We start from the raw sequence: 13,276 nt of genomic DNA on the forward strand, positions 1-13,276 counted from the left end.
AGGTATGGATTAATTTTTTTTCATTCAGCTGTAGGACACAAAATTGATGACGTGATAGGTCAAGTAAAATTAGAATACCCTCCCTCCTAAATCATTGAGAGGAAAGAACAATAAGTAGATTGAGACAATAGTGGGATGAGACTGAGGGAGAGAGAAGGAGTGGAGGCGATGGGAGAGAAAAAATAAATTAGCCAACTCTTTAAAAAAAAAATAGTAATTTAATTCTATTTCTGAACCACCAGGGCATTGTGGCACATGAGGAAATAAATCCTCGCCATTAAAAAAAAACTCTATATAATGTGAATCACTGGCTCAAAATCGCCATGGCTTGTTTCACTGGTATTAAAGCAATAAACATGAATTTCATTAAATCTTTTGACATTTTTGAGGAACAGATTATTTTGAGTTCCAACATTGCTAATGATAGTGTAGAAAAAAAAACATCCAATAATTTATAATATATTGGAACTCCACATCCATCTTTTCACCACTAGATGCTGTTTTTTTAACACTAAACTAATGAAGGGTACTTTGACATATCATTTCTAGACTAATATGTTTTTCTATAATCATTTCTTGCTGGGATCAATTATGTTTTCCATTTATTTTTGACAGATTAACCTTAGATTAACCACAAATTTGCTTTAATATATGAAAATGTTAAATCCAGAATATCAGAAAAGTTCATATCTTTTTTATGAATTCATCTTTTCCATTTTTCCATTTTTAATTTGAGGTAGTATGAGAAACAGCTGTCGGAAAGTCAGGAAAAAATTAACAGACTTCAAAGGCGGCTGACCCACTCAGAGAACAGAGCAGCTACAGCCTCTCAAAAGGTAAATGGATGTATAGTCAGACAAGCTGCTTAACAACTGTATGATTATTTTAACTTTTGTGAAGGATATCTTTCTTTTTATGTCGTTAAGTACAGAGTCAAGCTATAAAATAATGGGCACTATAAGCTTGATGTTTGATTTCAAATGATCTTACAAATGGCTTGTGTACACCTTGTAAGTGATTAAAGAGAATATTGCAGTGGAAAAGAGAGAGTGAATGTTCTGGAATAATCAATGATGTAAATTACCTCTTAGTTTTAAGAAATAATGGACATACAATTATACCAATTGTAAGCTGCCGCGTAATAGGAAAGATATTGATGAGTATGTTTGCAGGAGAATTTCAGTGATGTGCAAATGCTGTAGTGATAATTAGAAAACTTCATCCATCTATGCCAGGGGTGTCAAACTCATTTTAGGTCACGGGCCGGATTGGGCAAAATGCAGCTTCATTTGGGCCGGATCAGTCGGGCGCGTGTGAATGCAGCTTTTTTTGCCTCCTTTTTTTCAGCCTGTTCTCATGTGTCTCAGTCTCTGCTGTAACTACAAAGTGTTTCACCTCACAAATTCCGTTTCTTATGAAGAAGACTGCTGAGCAAGCATTATTTTTATGATTGGTATTAACTTACAATCATAGGCTTCATATCGCCGGGCCATTAATAATTAAAATAATAGATCTATCTAAAATGATCTCACGGGCCGGATGTAATTGTACGCCGGGCCGGATATGGCCCGCGGGCCTTGAGTTTGACACCTATGATCTATGCAGTCTGATTTGGAAATGATATTAGAGTGAAGAAATGCAAGACTTTAAGTGTGTCCTGTGCAGTGTGTTTCTGGCCTAATGAAGGACTTAGTGATGCTGAGGTTGGTCGTCAGAAATAAACAAGGCCAGGTGAAGTAAAGATCAATGGGGAACATCTAGAAAACAGTGATCAAAATATCATAGCAAAAGAAAATGAAATGGAGCACTCCAAAGTAAATATCATCAGTTGAACAAAGGTCACTTTGAATAGGATGAAACAGATATGGCTGGGTCAAAGCTTGCCTGGTAAAACTGCAATTATACAGTGGGAGGTCATTGGTAATATTATTTCAGCTATGATAATGCATTCCCATAACAGAGAAAGTGTAACGTTGAATTGCGGGTCTAGCAAGTGAGACAGAAATCACTGACTGCAAATAAGTATATTAATCATTTATTTACAAAAACAGTAAAAATTCGACCAAACGTTCATGTTCCCCAAGTTACAGAAACTACAATGCTGAATATTCAACAAATATACATAGCTAAAAGCATGCACGGAGCACATCTTCCCAACGGTCATGAGAACCTCCCACAGGTGCTCTTCTGTATACCCACAATATTTGAAACCGGACATCAGGCAGCTAACCAATGAGGGAAAACAGCGGCAGTTTCTAAACTGACTAATCACAACAAAGCAAGTTTTGACAGGTAGAATAAGCCACGTCCTGCACAGGACACTCCACCCCTCAAAAGCTGTGAATGGGATAATCCTACCCTCAAACTGCTATCTCGCAAACTCCCAAAGTCACTTATAAAACCCAAGAGTACAATACCCAGTACTGTAAACCCAATAGACACCTCCCAGTATACTACAGCAATCCATCAACCTTGCTGTGCCCCAAAAGGCCACCAGCACCACCCTGGAGTGTAATAGCTAATGAGCTGGTCCTTTCACATAATCTTATACACAGACTCAGATGTGATCAACCAAGTGAGTGATGTTACCTGACTTATCAGGAATGTAAGTGCAGCATTCTTGACTAATAACAGTACAAGTGCAACATTCCTTGGTGAGCAGGTAATCTAAGGTCATCAAAATCAGTTCACGGGTCTGTCTGGCCATACCATGCTGAGAAAGGCTATCATTCAAAATCTTCCTTCCTTTGTAATAGCCTTCGTACTGACCAGCAAGGACAAAGTGCTCTTCTGAGAGGACTGGCGTGTCATACATACAGCATGATATGCCAACTGCACCACGCTGTGGGAACCATGGGTAGGCTTAGGAACTGAGGTCCAGTAAGTGCCATTCAGCACCCAACAAGAGCCCACCTTCACAACACCGTTTGGCATAGACACAGCTGTTCCAAGGATACTATTCCTGCTCACACTTGCCATCCACCTTGCACCCTGCACATGTACTCAACATACCACCTACACCAATACTCTGTGATTTCCTCTGTGGACCTTTCAATTCAACAAATGGTATGTAGGGAAATACCAGCCCTTAAAGCACTCACTCCGCCAGTGTTATTAAAGCTCAAGTCCCATATTTGGAGTTGAGGTTGGCTGGAATAGACTATCCCTCCCAGTTCCTTCAAAACAAAATGCCAAAAGCCAAGAAGCCAGATAACATCCCACAGCAGTCTTTTCTCTCATCAAAGGGATTGATATTAGTGGCATCCCTTCTGTGGAGTAGTAAGGAGTCCTCATACAAATTCAGCAATCTGACCCGTTGGACCAGTGTGCAAATTCAAATGCTATCCCCAGGAATGTATCATAGGATCTCCCATCACAAGTCAACAGCCACCACTTAGCCATTTTGTAATGCAGGGAAATACAAATGCACTCACTCCTGATTAGTCACTGGATATTTAGAAAACACATAACAACAGAACTCAGAATGCTGGTGGAACGCAGCAGGCCAGGCAGCATCTATAGGAAGAAGTACGGGCTGAGACCCTTTGTCCTGACAAAGAGACCCTTGGTCCAAGAAACAAAGTGACTAAACAAACTCAAGAAACAAAATAGCAGATTTAGAACGCAAAGCCCAGGCTGTAGTCCTCCTCAGTAAAACTTGGTATGGAAATAAAGCATAAAACAATTAATTTCTCAATGAGGCTACATCCACACTACACTGGATAAATCCATAACTGAAGCTTTTTCTCTTTATTTTTACACTCCATCCACACTAAAACGGCGTTTTCGTCCCCGAAACCGGAGCTTTTCAGAAACACTCCAAAATGTGTAATTTTTTTTACTTTTAAGTTCTACTGCGCGGGAGCCAACAGCTGTCCGTTGTTTAAGTTTTTCTGGTCTCTAACTACACAAACGCGCACTTTCACGGCAAGATTCGACACCAAACATGTCACTTGTTTTCGGTAGATGTGTCCTGCGCATGCGCAGTAGGAAGTGATTCGCCAAAATCTCCGTTTTAATGTGGACAGAGATATTTTTAAAAACGCATAGTGTGGACGCCTATCGTTTTTACACGAAACTGGTGTTTTCAAAATTATCAGGCCTAGTGTGGACGTAGCCTGAGAAAGCACACTTTTCAGAGAACAACTGATCAGGAAAAAGCAACTGGGCAGGGTATATAAAACACATTCACCGTCTCTTAAAGGCAAAGTCCTCTTTCTGTCAAGCAGACTGATGTGTGTGGCCACACCTCACTTTTTCGAATTCAAATCATTCACACTCTGTTTACAGGGAAGATGGATGCAGGTCGAATAACACTCTCCCTACAACGAGTTGCTAAATACCCCCCCCCCCCCCCCCAGATCCCACTCCTGAATGGAATGCGAGGAATCTGGCAGAGGATAAAAGGAGCCCTTATCTGTAGAGGGCTTGAAGAATAACCCTCTCCCGCTCCCTCTTTTGCTACCCCAGACAGTTCTTCCTCCACATTGCACAGAGGGTGGGGGTGGGAAACTCAGTTACCTGCTCCCGGCATTAAGCAACATTAAAAAAGAATTCTTTACAGGATATCCGGGATCCCCCACTCTTTGTCTGCTTATCCAACTTGTGTACCTCTACGTGCATCCTCTTCTACATATTCCAAACCTTGTAATATTTGAGTCACTGTACTTGTAGGATGACCAACAGCTGCTGCTATTAAAGACAACACTACCTCTTTTACTGGGAAAAACCACGGAGGGATCTATGTGTCTTATCATACCTTAAGTTAATTCAATATCCTCTGGTGGGCTACACTATCATGGTATAATTCTATGATAAGCCAACTGGTGTAGAACTTTAGTGCTTCTCTCCGCACCCCCCCCCCCCCCCCCCCACTGTGCTCCATTCTCCTTTGGATTTTACATTCCATTCGGTAAGAAATTACCCTCCCTCCTGAATCTTTGAAAGGAAAGAACCAGATTGAGATGAAACTGAGGGATGAGAAATAGATAGATGGGAGAGAGAAAATAAATTAGCCAACTCTTTAAAAAATAGTAATAATTTAATTCCATTTCTGAACCACCAGGGTAGCTGCTACCACAAACTCGTAGTGATGCATCATTTTGAGAGGATGCAAGCAGTGTTCTCAGAGCATTATTGATCACATACTGGGACAATAGGCTCCCTAAAGTACCCATCTCAGATAGCATCACTCTGGTACCCCATATCCTCAGTAACCACTGGGCCAGAGAACTCCCTGACCTCTCTTGTCTCAAAGGTGTCCATTGTACCATTCATTTCTGATCCTCTTCCCCCTCCTGAGAGGAAGAAGCCGTAGGCCAATGCCCCCCATGTTGGTCTGTACTGTTTCAGGTACGTGGGGGAAGAGAGCCATCATTTTGAGGGATAAACCAAAGGGTCCATGCTCCCTCATTTTCATTATCCAGCCAGGCCTCCCCAACCACCAGCCCCACAGTAGGATAATCGCCCTGCCTCATCATGACTCAAACCTTGAAAGGGTTGGGCTGCCAACTAGCATCTAAGTGCTGTAGCTTCATTAATTGGTGTGCTATGACGATTGTTACGTACCCCGTAACTGGGTCACTTACCAGCAAAGATAGAGAGGTCCGTTGAAGTCTGATGGTACTATTTTTAACAGCAATTATTGATAAAAATACACAAAAATAATATCAATGCAAACATACAGATAATATACGTCGTCAATACTAAATCTAAAAGCTTGGGTATAATAATAATCAATAAGAAATAGCTCTATCGTTGTCTAGGGGATAATGTATTGTCCGATGGAAATATAAAAGTCACTTTAGTTCATTCAGGCTGCAGCTTTTGGTTGGAGAGAGAGATGATGTTTTTAGAACTTGCCCGTTTTCCTTTTTATGATGTCGATCCTTCGAAATGTCGTCGGTGGTGATCTCTTCTTTAGCTAAGCCGTCTTCCGTGGTAAGGCCTCAATCCCGGGCAACGGAAAAGGACACACTTGGGCCTTCCACCGGCTGTCGCTATTAAACGCTGTCACGGGATTTCTAGCGTTTCTCCTGGTGCGTCTCAAGGGGTTGTTCCCCAGACCTTCTTTTATCCTGACTCACAGGGTCTCAGATGTCAGTCAGGTCGGGATGATGCAATCCCTCAACCAACCCCCTCTGATCATTCCCTGAGGGCTTCCATGAAGTACAGTACTCAATACACAATTCCGTCTCCACGAGACAATGGCCGCTTTCCGTGACTTTGTATCACTGAGGGCCAGGACATTCCAAACGTCTCTCTCTCATTTTCTGGGTTGGGTCTGCTGGCCTGAATTAATAGCGATCTTGCGCTTCTCAAAAAGGAGGGGGCTACTTTGGACCCTTCGGCCCCTCAGAGTTGGGCACAGGCGTAACACTATATTCTCTCAATTTCTCCCAAAATTCTCTCAATATCTCTCAATTTCGCAGCCCTATCCTGAGGCAACAATAACGAGTCTCAGAATAATACAGCATTGACAGATTGTAAAATTCATTCTTGGGGCTTGCTGTTGTTTTGTAATGATGTCTTACAATCGCTGCAAACAGCCAGAAAACATCCTGCTGGTTATCATTTATCCTGAGAAAACCCAAAAATTTAAGTATGGAAACAAGGTGGTGTCCCATTTCAACACCGGCAAAATGTAACTGGTCTGACCAATCTGCTGGCATTCCAATACCTATTGGAATGGTTAGAGAGACTTCCAAAGCCCTCACTATTATCAGTCCACTCTGGCACTCTGCATCTCTCAGAGGGATCTGCTCTTATAACCTTTTAAAGAAATGCTTTTCTGCTTAAAAAGCTAGATGCTGCTGGCTTGCTGCGCCAAAATGTAACATCGAATCAGGTTCGTGGGTCTGGTGAGTGAGAAAGAAAACACTGACTGCGAATAAATATATTATCATTTATTTACAAACAGTAAGAATTTGACCAAGCATTCAAAGTTACAAAAACTACAAAGCTGAATATTCAACAAACATACAGAGCTAAAAGTGTGCACAGAGCATATCTTCCCAATGGTCATGTGCACCTCCTGCCTTAAACAAAGAGAGTGAGACCTCCCATAAGTGCTCTTCTGTATATCCAGGATACTTGAAACCGGACACCAGGCAGCTAACCAATGGGAGAAGCAGCTTCAGTTTCGAACCTAACCAAACATGACAGACAGAATAAGACACATCCTCCACAGGACAGAATGTTTACATTAAGGAGTTCCACATTGACCAAAGTGTTATGGAATTGCAAAGGTAAAAAGACCCTGATGGGAGTTATATACAGGTCTCCAAACAAGTAGCCAGGGCATGAAGTACTAATTACAAAAGGAGTTAAAAAGGGTAATGTTATGATGGTCATGGGTGTTTGCTTATGTAAATTAGGAAAATCAGGTCAATGCTGGATCCCAAGAGACAATAGACAGTAGATGTAGTAGGCCATTCAGCCCTTCTAGCCAGCACCACCATTCACTGTGATCATGGCTGATCATACACAATTAGTGCCCCGTTCCTGCCCTCTCCCTATATCCCTTGACCCCGCTATCTATAAGAGCTCTATCTAACTCTCTCTTGAATGCATCCAGACACTTGGCCTCCACTGCCTTCTGAGGCAGAGCGTTCCACATATCCACCACTCACTGGGTGAAAAAGCTTTTCCGCATCTCTGTTCTAAATGGCCTACCCCTTATTCTTAAACTGTGGCCTCTAGTTCTGGACTCACCCATCAGCGGGAACATACTTCCTGCCTCCAGCGTGTCCAATCCCTTAATAATCTTAAATGTTTCAATGAGATCCCCTCTCATCCTTCTAAATTCCAGTGTATACAAGCCCAGTCACTCTAATCTTTTAACATATGACAGTCCCGCCATTCCGGGAATTAACCTTGTGAACCTACGCTGCACTCCCTCAATAGCAAGAATGTCCTTCATCAAATTTGGAGACCAAAACTGCACACAATACTCCAGGTGGGGTCTCACCAGGGCCCTGTACAGCTGCAGAAGGACCTCTTTACTCCTATACTCAATTCCTCTTGTTATAAAGGCCAGCCTGCCATTAGCTTTCTTCACTGACTGCTGTACCTGCATGCTTGCTTTCATTGACTGATGTACAAGAACACCTAGATCTCGTTGTACTTCCCCTTTTCCTAACTTGACTCCATTTAGATAGTAATCTGCCTTCCTGTTCTTGCCACCAAAGTGGATAACCTCACATTTATCCACATTAAACTGCATCTGCCATACATTTGCCCACTCACCCAACCTGTCCAAGTCACCCTGCATTCTCATAACATCCTCCTGACATTTCACACTGCCACCCAGCTTTGTGTCATGAAATAATTTGTAGCATGACTAAGAGATAAATTTTCAGAGCAGCTTGTAGTTGAGCCCACTAGGGAAAAGGCAATTCTGGTTTTGGGGTTATGTCATGAAATCAGATTTGATTAGGGAGTTTAAAGTAAACAAACACTTTGGCAGCAGTGATCATAATATGATAGAATTCGCCTTGCGGTTTGAGAGGGAGAAGCTAAAATTGGATGTATCAGTATTACCATTGAGTAAGGAGAAATATAGAGGTGTGAGAAAGGAGCTGGCCAAAGTTGATGGAAAGGGGATACTAGCAGGAATAACAACAGAGAAACAATGTCTGGAGGTTTTTAGGAGTAATTTAGAAGGCACAGGATCAGTTCATCCCAAAAAAGAAGCATTCCAAAGGGAAGATGAGGCAATTTAAAGACTGCCTAAATAAGGCATACACTATAGCAAAATTAGTGGGAAGCTATAGGATTGGTATCCTTTAGAAAAAACAGGAGACAACTAAAGAAACAATAATGAGCGAAAAGATGAAATATGAAGGTAGGGTAGCTAACTTAAAAAAGATATCAAAGTTTTTATTTCCCAGATATATAATGAGTAAAAGTGAGGCAGAAGTGGACCAGATTCTGCTTAGTTCTAGTCACCTCACTACAGGAAGGATGTGGATACCATTGAGAGAGTGCAGAGAAGATTTACAAGAATGTTGCCTGGCTTGGAGAGCATGCCTTATTGAGAATGGGTTGAGTGAACTTGGCCTTTTCTCCTTGATGTGATGGAGGATGAGAGATGACCTGATAGAAGTTTATCAGGTCACTGATCAGGATGAATCAGGAGTATATCAGTGATAGTGAAGTGTATCAGGATGAGAGGCATTGATCACGTAAATGGCGAGAGGCTTTTCCCAGGCTGAAATGGCTAATACGAGGTTGCATAGTTTTAAGGTGCTTGGAAGTAGGTACAGGGGTATGTCAGAAGTAAGTTTTTAACATAGAGTGGTGGGTATGGGATGCACTGCCAGTGATGGTGATAGAGGTGGATACAATAGGGTCTTTTAAGAGACTCTCAGATAGGTACATAGAACTTAGAAAAATATAAGGCTATGAGGTAGGGAAATTCTAGGCTGTTTCTAGAGTAGGTTATATGGTCAGAACAACATTGTGGACTGAAGGTACTGTAATGTACTATAGATTTCTATGTCCTAGACTGTTGGAAAATGACAATGGAGAGGTATTAATGGGGAACAGAGAAAAGGTGAACAAACTGAATACCGTAAGTATTTTGTGTCAGTCTTCACTGTGAAAGACACCAGAGTTTACCAGATATTTGAATGTTAGGGTGCAGAAGAGAGTGTAGTCACTATTACTAATAAGATTCTTAGGAAGCTAAAAGATCTTAAGATAGATGAGTCACATGGACAGATGGACTACACCCCAAGGTTCGGAAAGAGGTAGATGAAGAGATTGTGGAGGCATTAGTAATGATCTTTCAAAAATCTTTAGGGCTGGAGAATTGCAATTGTCACTCTACTCTTCAAGAACAGAGGGAAGCAAACAACAGAAAATTATCGGCCAGTTAATTTATGTGGTTACAGTCCATTAAGGGTGTGGTTTTGGGTTACTTAGAGACACACAATAGGCCAAAATCACCAAGGGGATTCAGGGGAAATCAGGGGAAATCTTGCCTGAGAAACCTGTTAGAATTCTTTGAGGAAATAACAAGCAGGATAGGGAAATGATTACTTGGATTTTCAGAAAGCCTTTGATAAGGTGCCACACATGCAGGTTTGATAAGCTGCTAAACAAGATAAGAGTTCATGGTATTACAGGAAACATACTAACATGGACAAAAAACTGGCTGGCTGACAGAGGCAAAGAATGGGAATAAATGGGGCCTTTTCTGGTTGACTGCCAGTGACTGGTTGTGTTCCAAATGGGTTTTTGTGTTGGGTCCACTATTTTTCACAGTATATTTTAAAGATCTGGATGATGGAATTGATGGCTTTGTAACTAAAGTGTGTGAACGTGATAAATTTGCGAAATGCAGGTGAAGAGACGGGTAGTGGTGAGGAAGCAGAAGTCTGCAGAAGAACTTGGGCAGATTAGGAAAATGAGCAGGTGACAGTTGAAAAACAATCGTAGTGCCGGATTCCTTAAGGCAGGCGTTCGCAACCTGGGGCTCACAGAGTCCTTGGTTATTGGTAGTGGTCCATGGCATTATAAAGGTTAGGAACCCCTGCCCTGGAGATTAACCAAAGACAACACACAGCAGTTGGTGCTGCTGCTTCACACTTCCAGTGACTTGGCTTCAATCTGTGGACTTTGTATTTTCTCTCCATAATCATGTTTCTGTTTAATTCCATATTCCATGATATATTAATTGACTACTTTGCCACCTACAATTTTGTGTAGATAAGTGGTAAAAATAATCAAGTAGATGTTGATGAGCAGATGAGAAGGAATAAATTTCAGGGTTACATAGAAATAAGGGGAGTAATATCAGCATGGACACTGTGGTTTCTAATGGTCAGTTAACTGGTGCACTTTTTCTTGTGCATTGGTACCCGACTATATTTCAATGCTAATAGTCTGGATTGGGAGGAAGAACTCATTTTAAATTAATAAATTATAACTGGTTTATTATATTCATATTAATGAAAAAGAACAAACAAAAAAGGAACAAGAATAAAGGAAAGTATGTTTAGTAATAGCAGTGATAGTTGAGAACTATTTCCTTTCCAATGTTTAAAAATTAGATATGAAGGTTCCATTCAACCTTGCTGTTTAGACCAAGGGTTCCCAGCCTTTTGTATGTGATAGACTCCAACTATAACTGAGGGGTCCATGGACCCAGGTTAGATTGTATTTTTGGCAGTATACACTCAGTGGCCACTTCATTAGGTACAGGAGTTGTGTTTGTGGTCATCTGCTTCTATAGCCCATCCACTTCAAGGTGGGACATGTTGGGCTTTCAGAGATGCCCTTCTGCACACCACTGTTGTAAAGTGTGGTCATTTGAGTTATCGTCACCTTCCTGTCATCTTGAACCAGTCTGGCCATTCTCCTCTGATCTCTCTCATCAGTGAAGCATTTTCATACACAGAATTGCCACTCAATGGATGTTTTTGTTTTTTGCATCATCTGTTGTAAATTTTAGAGACTGTTGTGCATGATTATCCCAGGAGATCAGCATTTTATGAGATGCGCAGACCAGCCCATCCGACCCCATTCTGCAGTCAGACTCACTTGGAGCACATTTCTTCTGCATTCTGATGTTTGGTCTGAACAGCAACAGAACCTGTTTACCATGTCTACATGCTTTTGTGCATTGAATAGATGCCACGATTGGCTGATTAGATATTTGTAATAAAGTGGCCACTGAGTGTGGTGATGAGTAAAATGCAAACCGTTAATTTAAGTAAATGAAAGTAGTTGTGCTAAAACCCCCTTCCATAACACAAATCAGTTATAATGTGATTGAATTAGGGAACACTGTATTACACTCAATGTTGGTTATAGTTTGATCATGATTGGGAGAATCTGTTTAAACCTCTGCTTTAAAGACAACTGCAGCTTGTTCTGCTACAATATGACTTTCTGTAACATGGGGTAACCTGGGAACATAACTATTGCATTGTAGCAGAACCGCATGAACTATACTATATGCTTTCTTTGGTTAACAAATATTATTTTTGAAATATAAAACTGCAATCAATAATAGTTAGTAAAATAATGAATACATTATTGTAAAAGTGCACCCAGTGCATTATGTCATATAGGGAAGGAAATCTGCTGCCTTTACAATAAAAATAATAGAAGTAAATTATGTAGTGGTTGATTCTTAACTGCTGTCTGAAGCAATCCAGCAAGCCGCTCAACTTGAAGGTAATTTAGAATGGACAGCAAATGTAGCACTTGTCAATGATGCCCACATCATGGGAATGAATTTAAAATAGCCATTAAATTTGCCACATCCATCAATTCAGTAATTATAGCTGTTCATTAAATGACTGAGCACTGGATCATGAAAGCTACCAGAGGAGTTATATAACATGTCACATAATCTAAGTATGTTTATCTTAATTTTAAAATAGTCTAATTGTATATGAATGCTGGTTGCAAATTTCAATCCAATTAAGAGATTTGGGTAAAATTTTAATTGATTCCATACTAAATTGTTCAATTTTAAATTGCCATTTCTGATTCTATAACAATTGTGTCTTGGCTATAATTGGTTGATCTTAATAGAGTTGCAAGACAATAATTTATTAACTGTTGTTTCAATAAGTTACACATTGCAAATAACCATTAATATTTTATACTTCATGGAATCATTTGAACTTTTATAAATTCACAACCTAATGGTCAAAATTATTTTATTACTCCCTTTGTGCTTGTCATTAAAGGACCATTAATTTAAAGCTTTGAAGCACAATATAATTGTATTATAAATTCAAATAAGATGTTGTGTATTAATATCACAAGAAAGTATTAAGACTTTTGGTCCCTTCTATGTTGAAAGGCAACCTACCCATCCTCTGCAAATACCGCCTCTACTTGAACTGTCCCATTGTCCATAGAATCCAAAGTTGTTCCTCCTGTGCTGTTCCCCAAATTCCGTATCTAATGTCACTAGTACCAACAGCAGCCAGAGCTCTTCCAGGCCCTGTTTATTGATCCATCTTTCTGTTCCCTGGGAGAGTAGCATAGAACTTAAACATCTTGATATGAAGTTACATTTTCCAGCTCACCACAACACCTAGAGTCTACTGACATTTAGCAACAGTTTGCAATTTTATTTATATAATGATTGTGTTACGTACTGAATATATTATAATACAAATCAAGATAATATCAACAAATACAAAAAGTATTCATGAAATGTAGCTTCTCTTAGTGCAAATGTGTTGACTGTCTTGCTGTGTAATATCATGTTACATTATCCAGGACCAGGCAGGTACATCCTGTGAATGAT

General features: G+C 40.4%; 1 protein-coding gene across 3 annotated transcripts in view; it reads left to right on the forward strand.

Moving 5' to 3' along the window:
* Positions 1-13,276, forward strand: part of sclt1 (sodium channel and clathrin linker 1) — a 94,572-nt gene that overhangs the window by 74,296 nt on the left and 7,000 nt on the right. For all 3 annotated transcript variants that reach the window (XR_009511320.1, XM_059965233.1, XM_059965234.1), the window contains exon 22: positions 741-836. Coding sequence is in view for 2 of the 3 variants with exons in the window: in XM_059965233.1 (XP_059821216.1) it covers positions 741-836 (96 nt within the window). In the remaining variant the exon portion in view is untranslated. The remainder of the gene's footprint in view (positions 1-740; positions 837-13,276) is intronic.

This window comes from Hypanus sabinus, chromosome 3 (genome assembly GCF_030144855.1).
Source record: "Hypanus sabinus isolate sHypSab1 chromosome 3, sHypSab1.hap1, whole genome shotgun sequence".
Classification (NCBI taxonomy): Eukaryota; Metazoa; Chordata; class Chondrichthyes; order Myliobatiformes; family Dasyatidae; genus Hypanus; species Hypanus sabinus.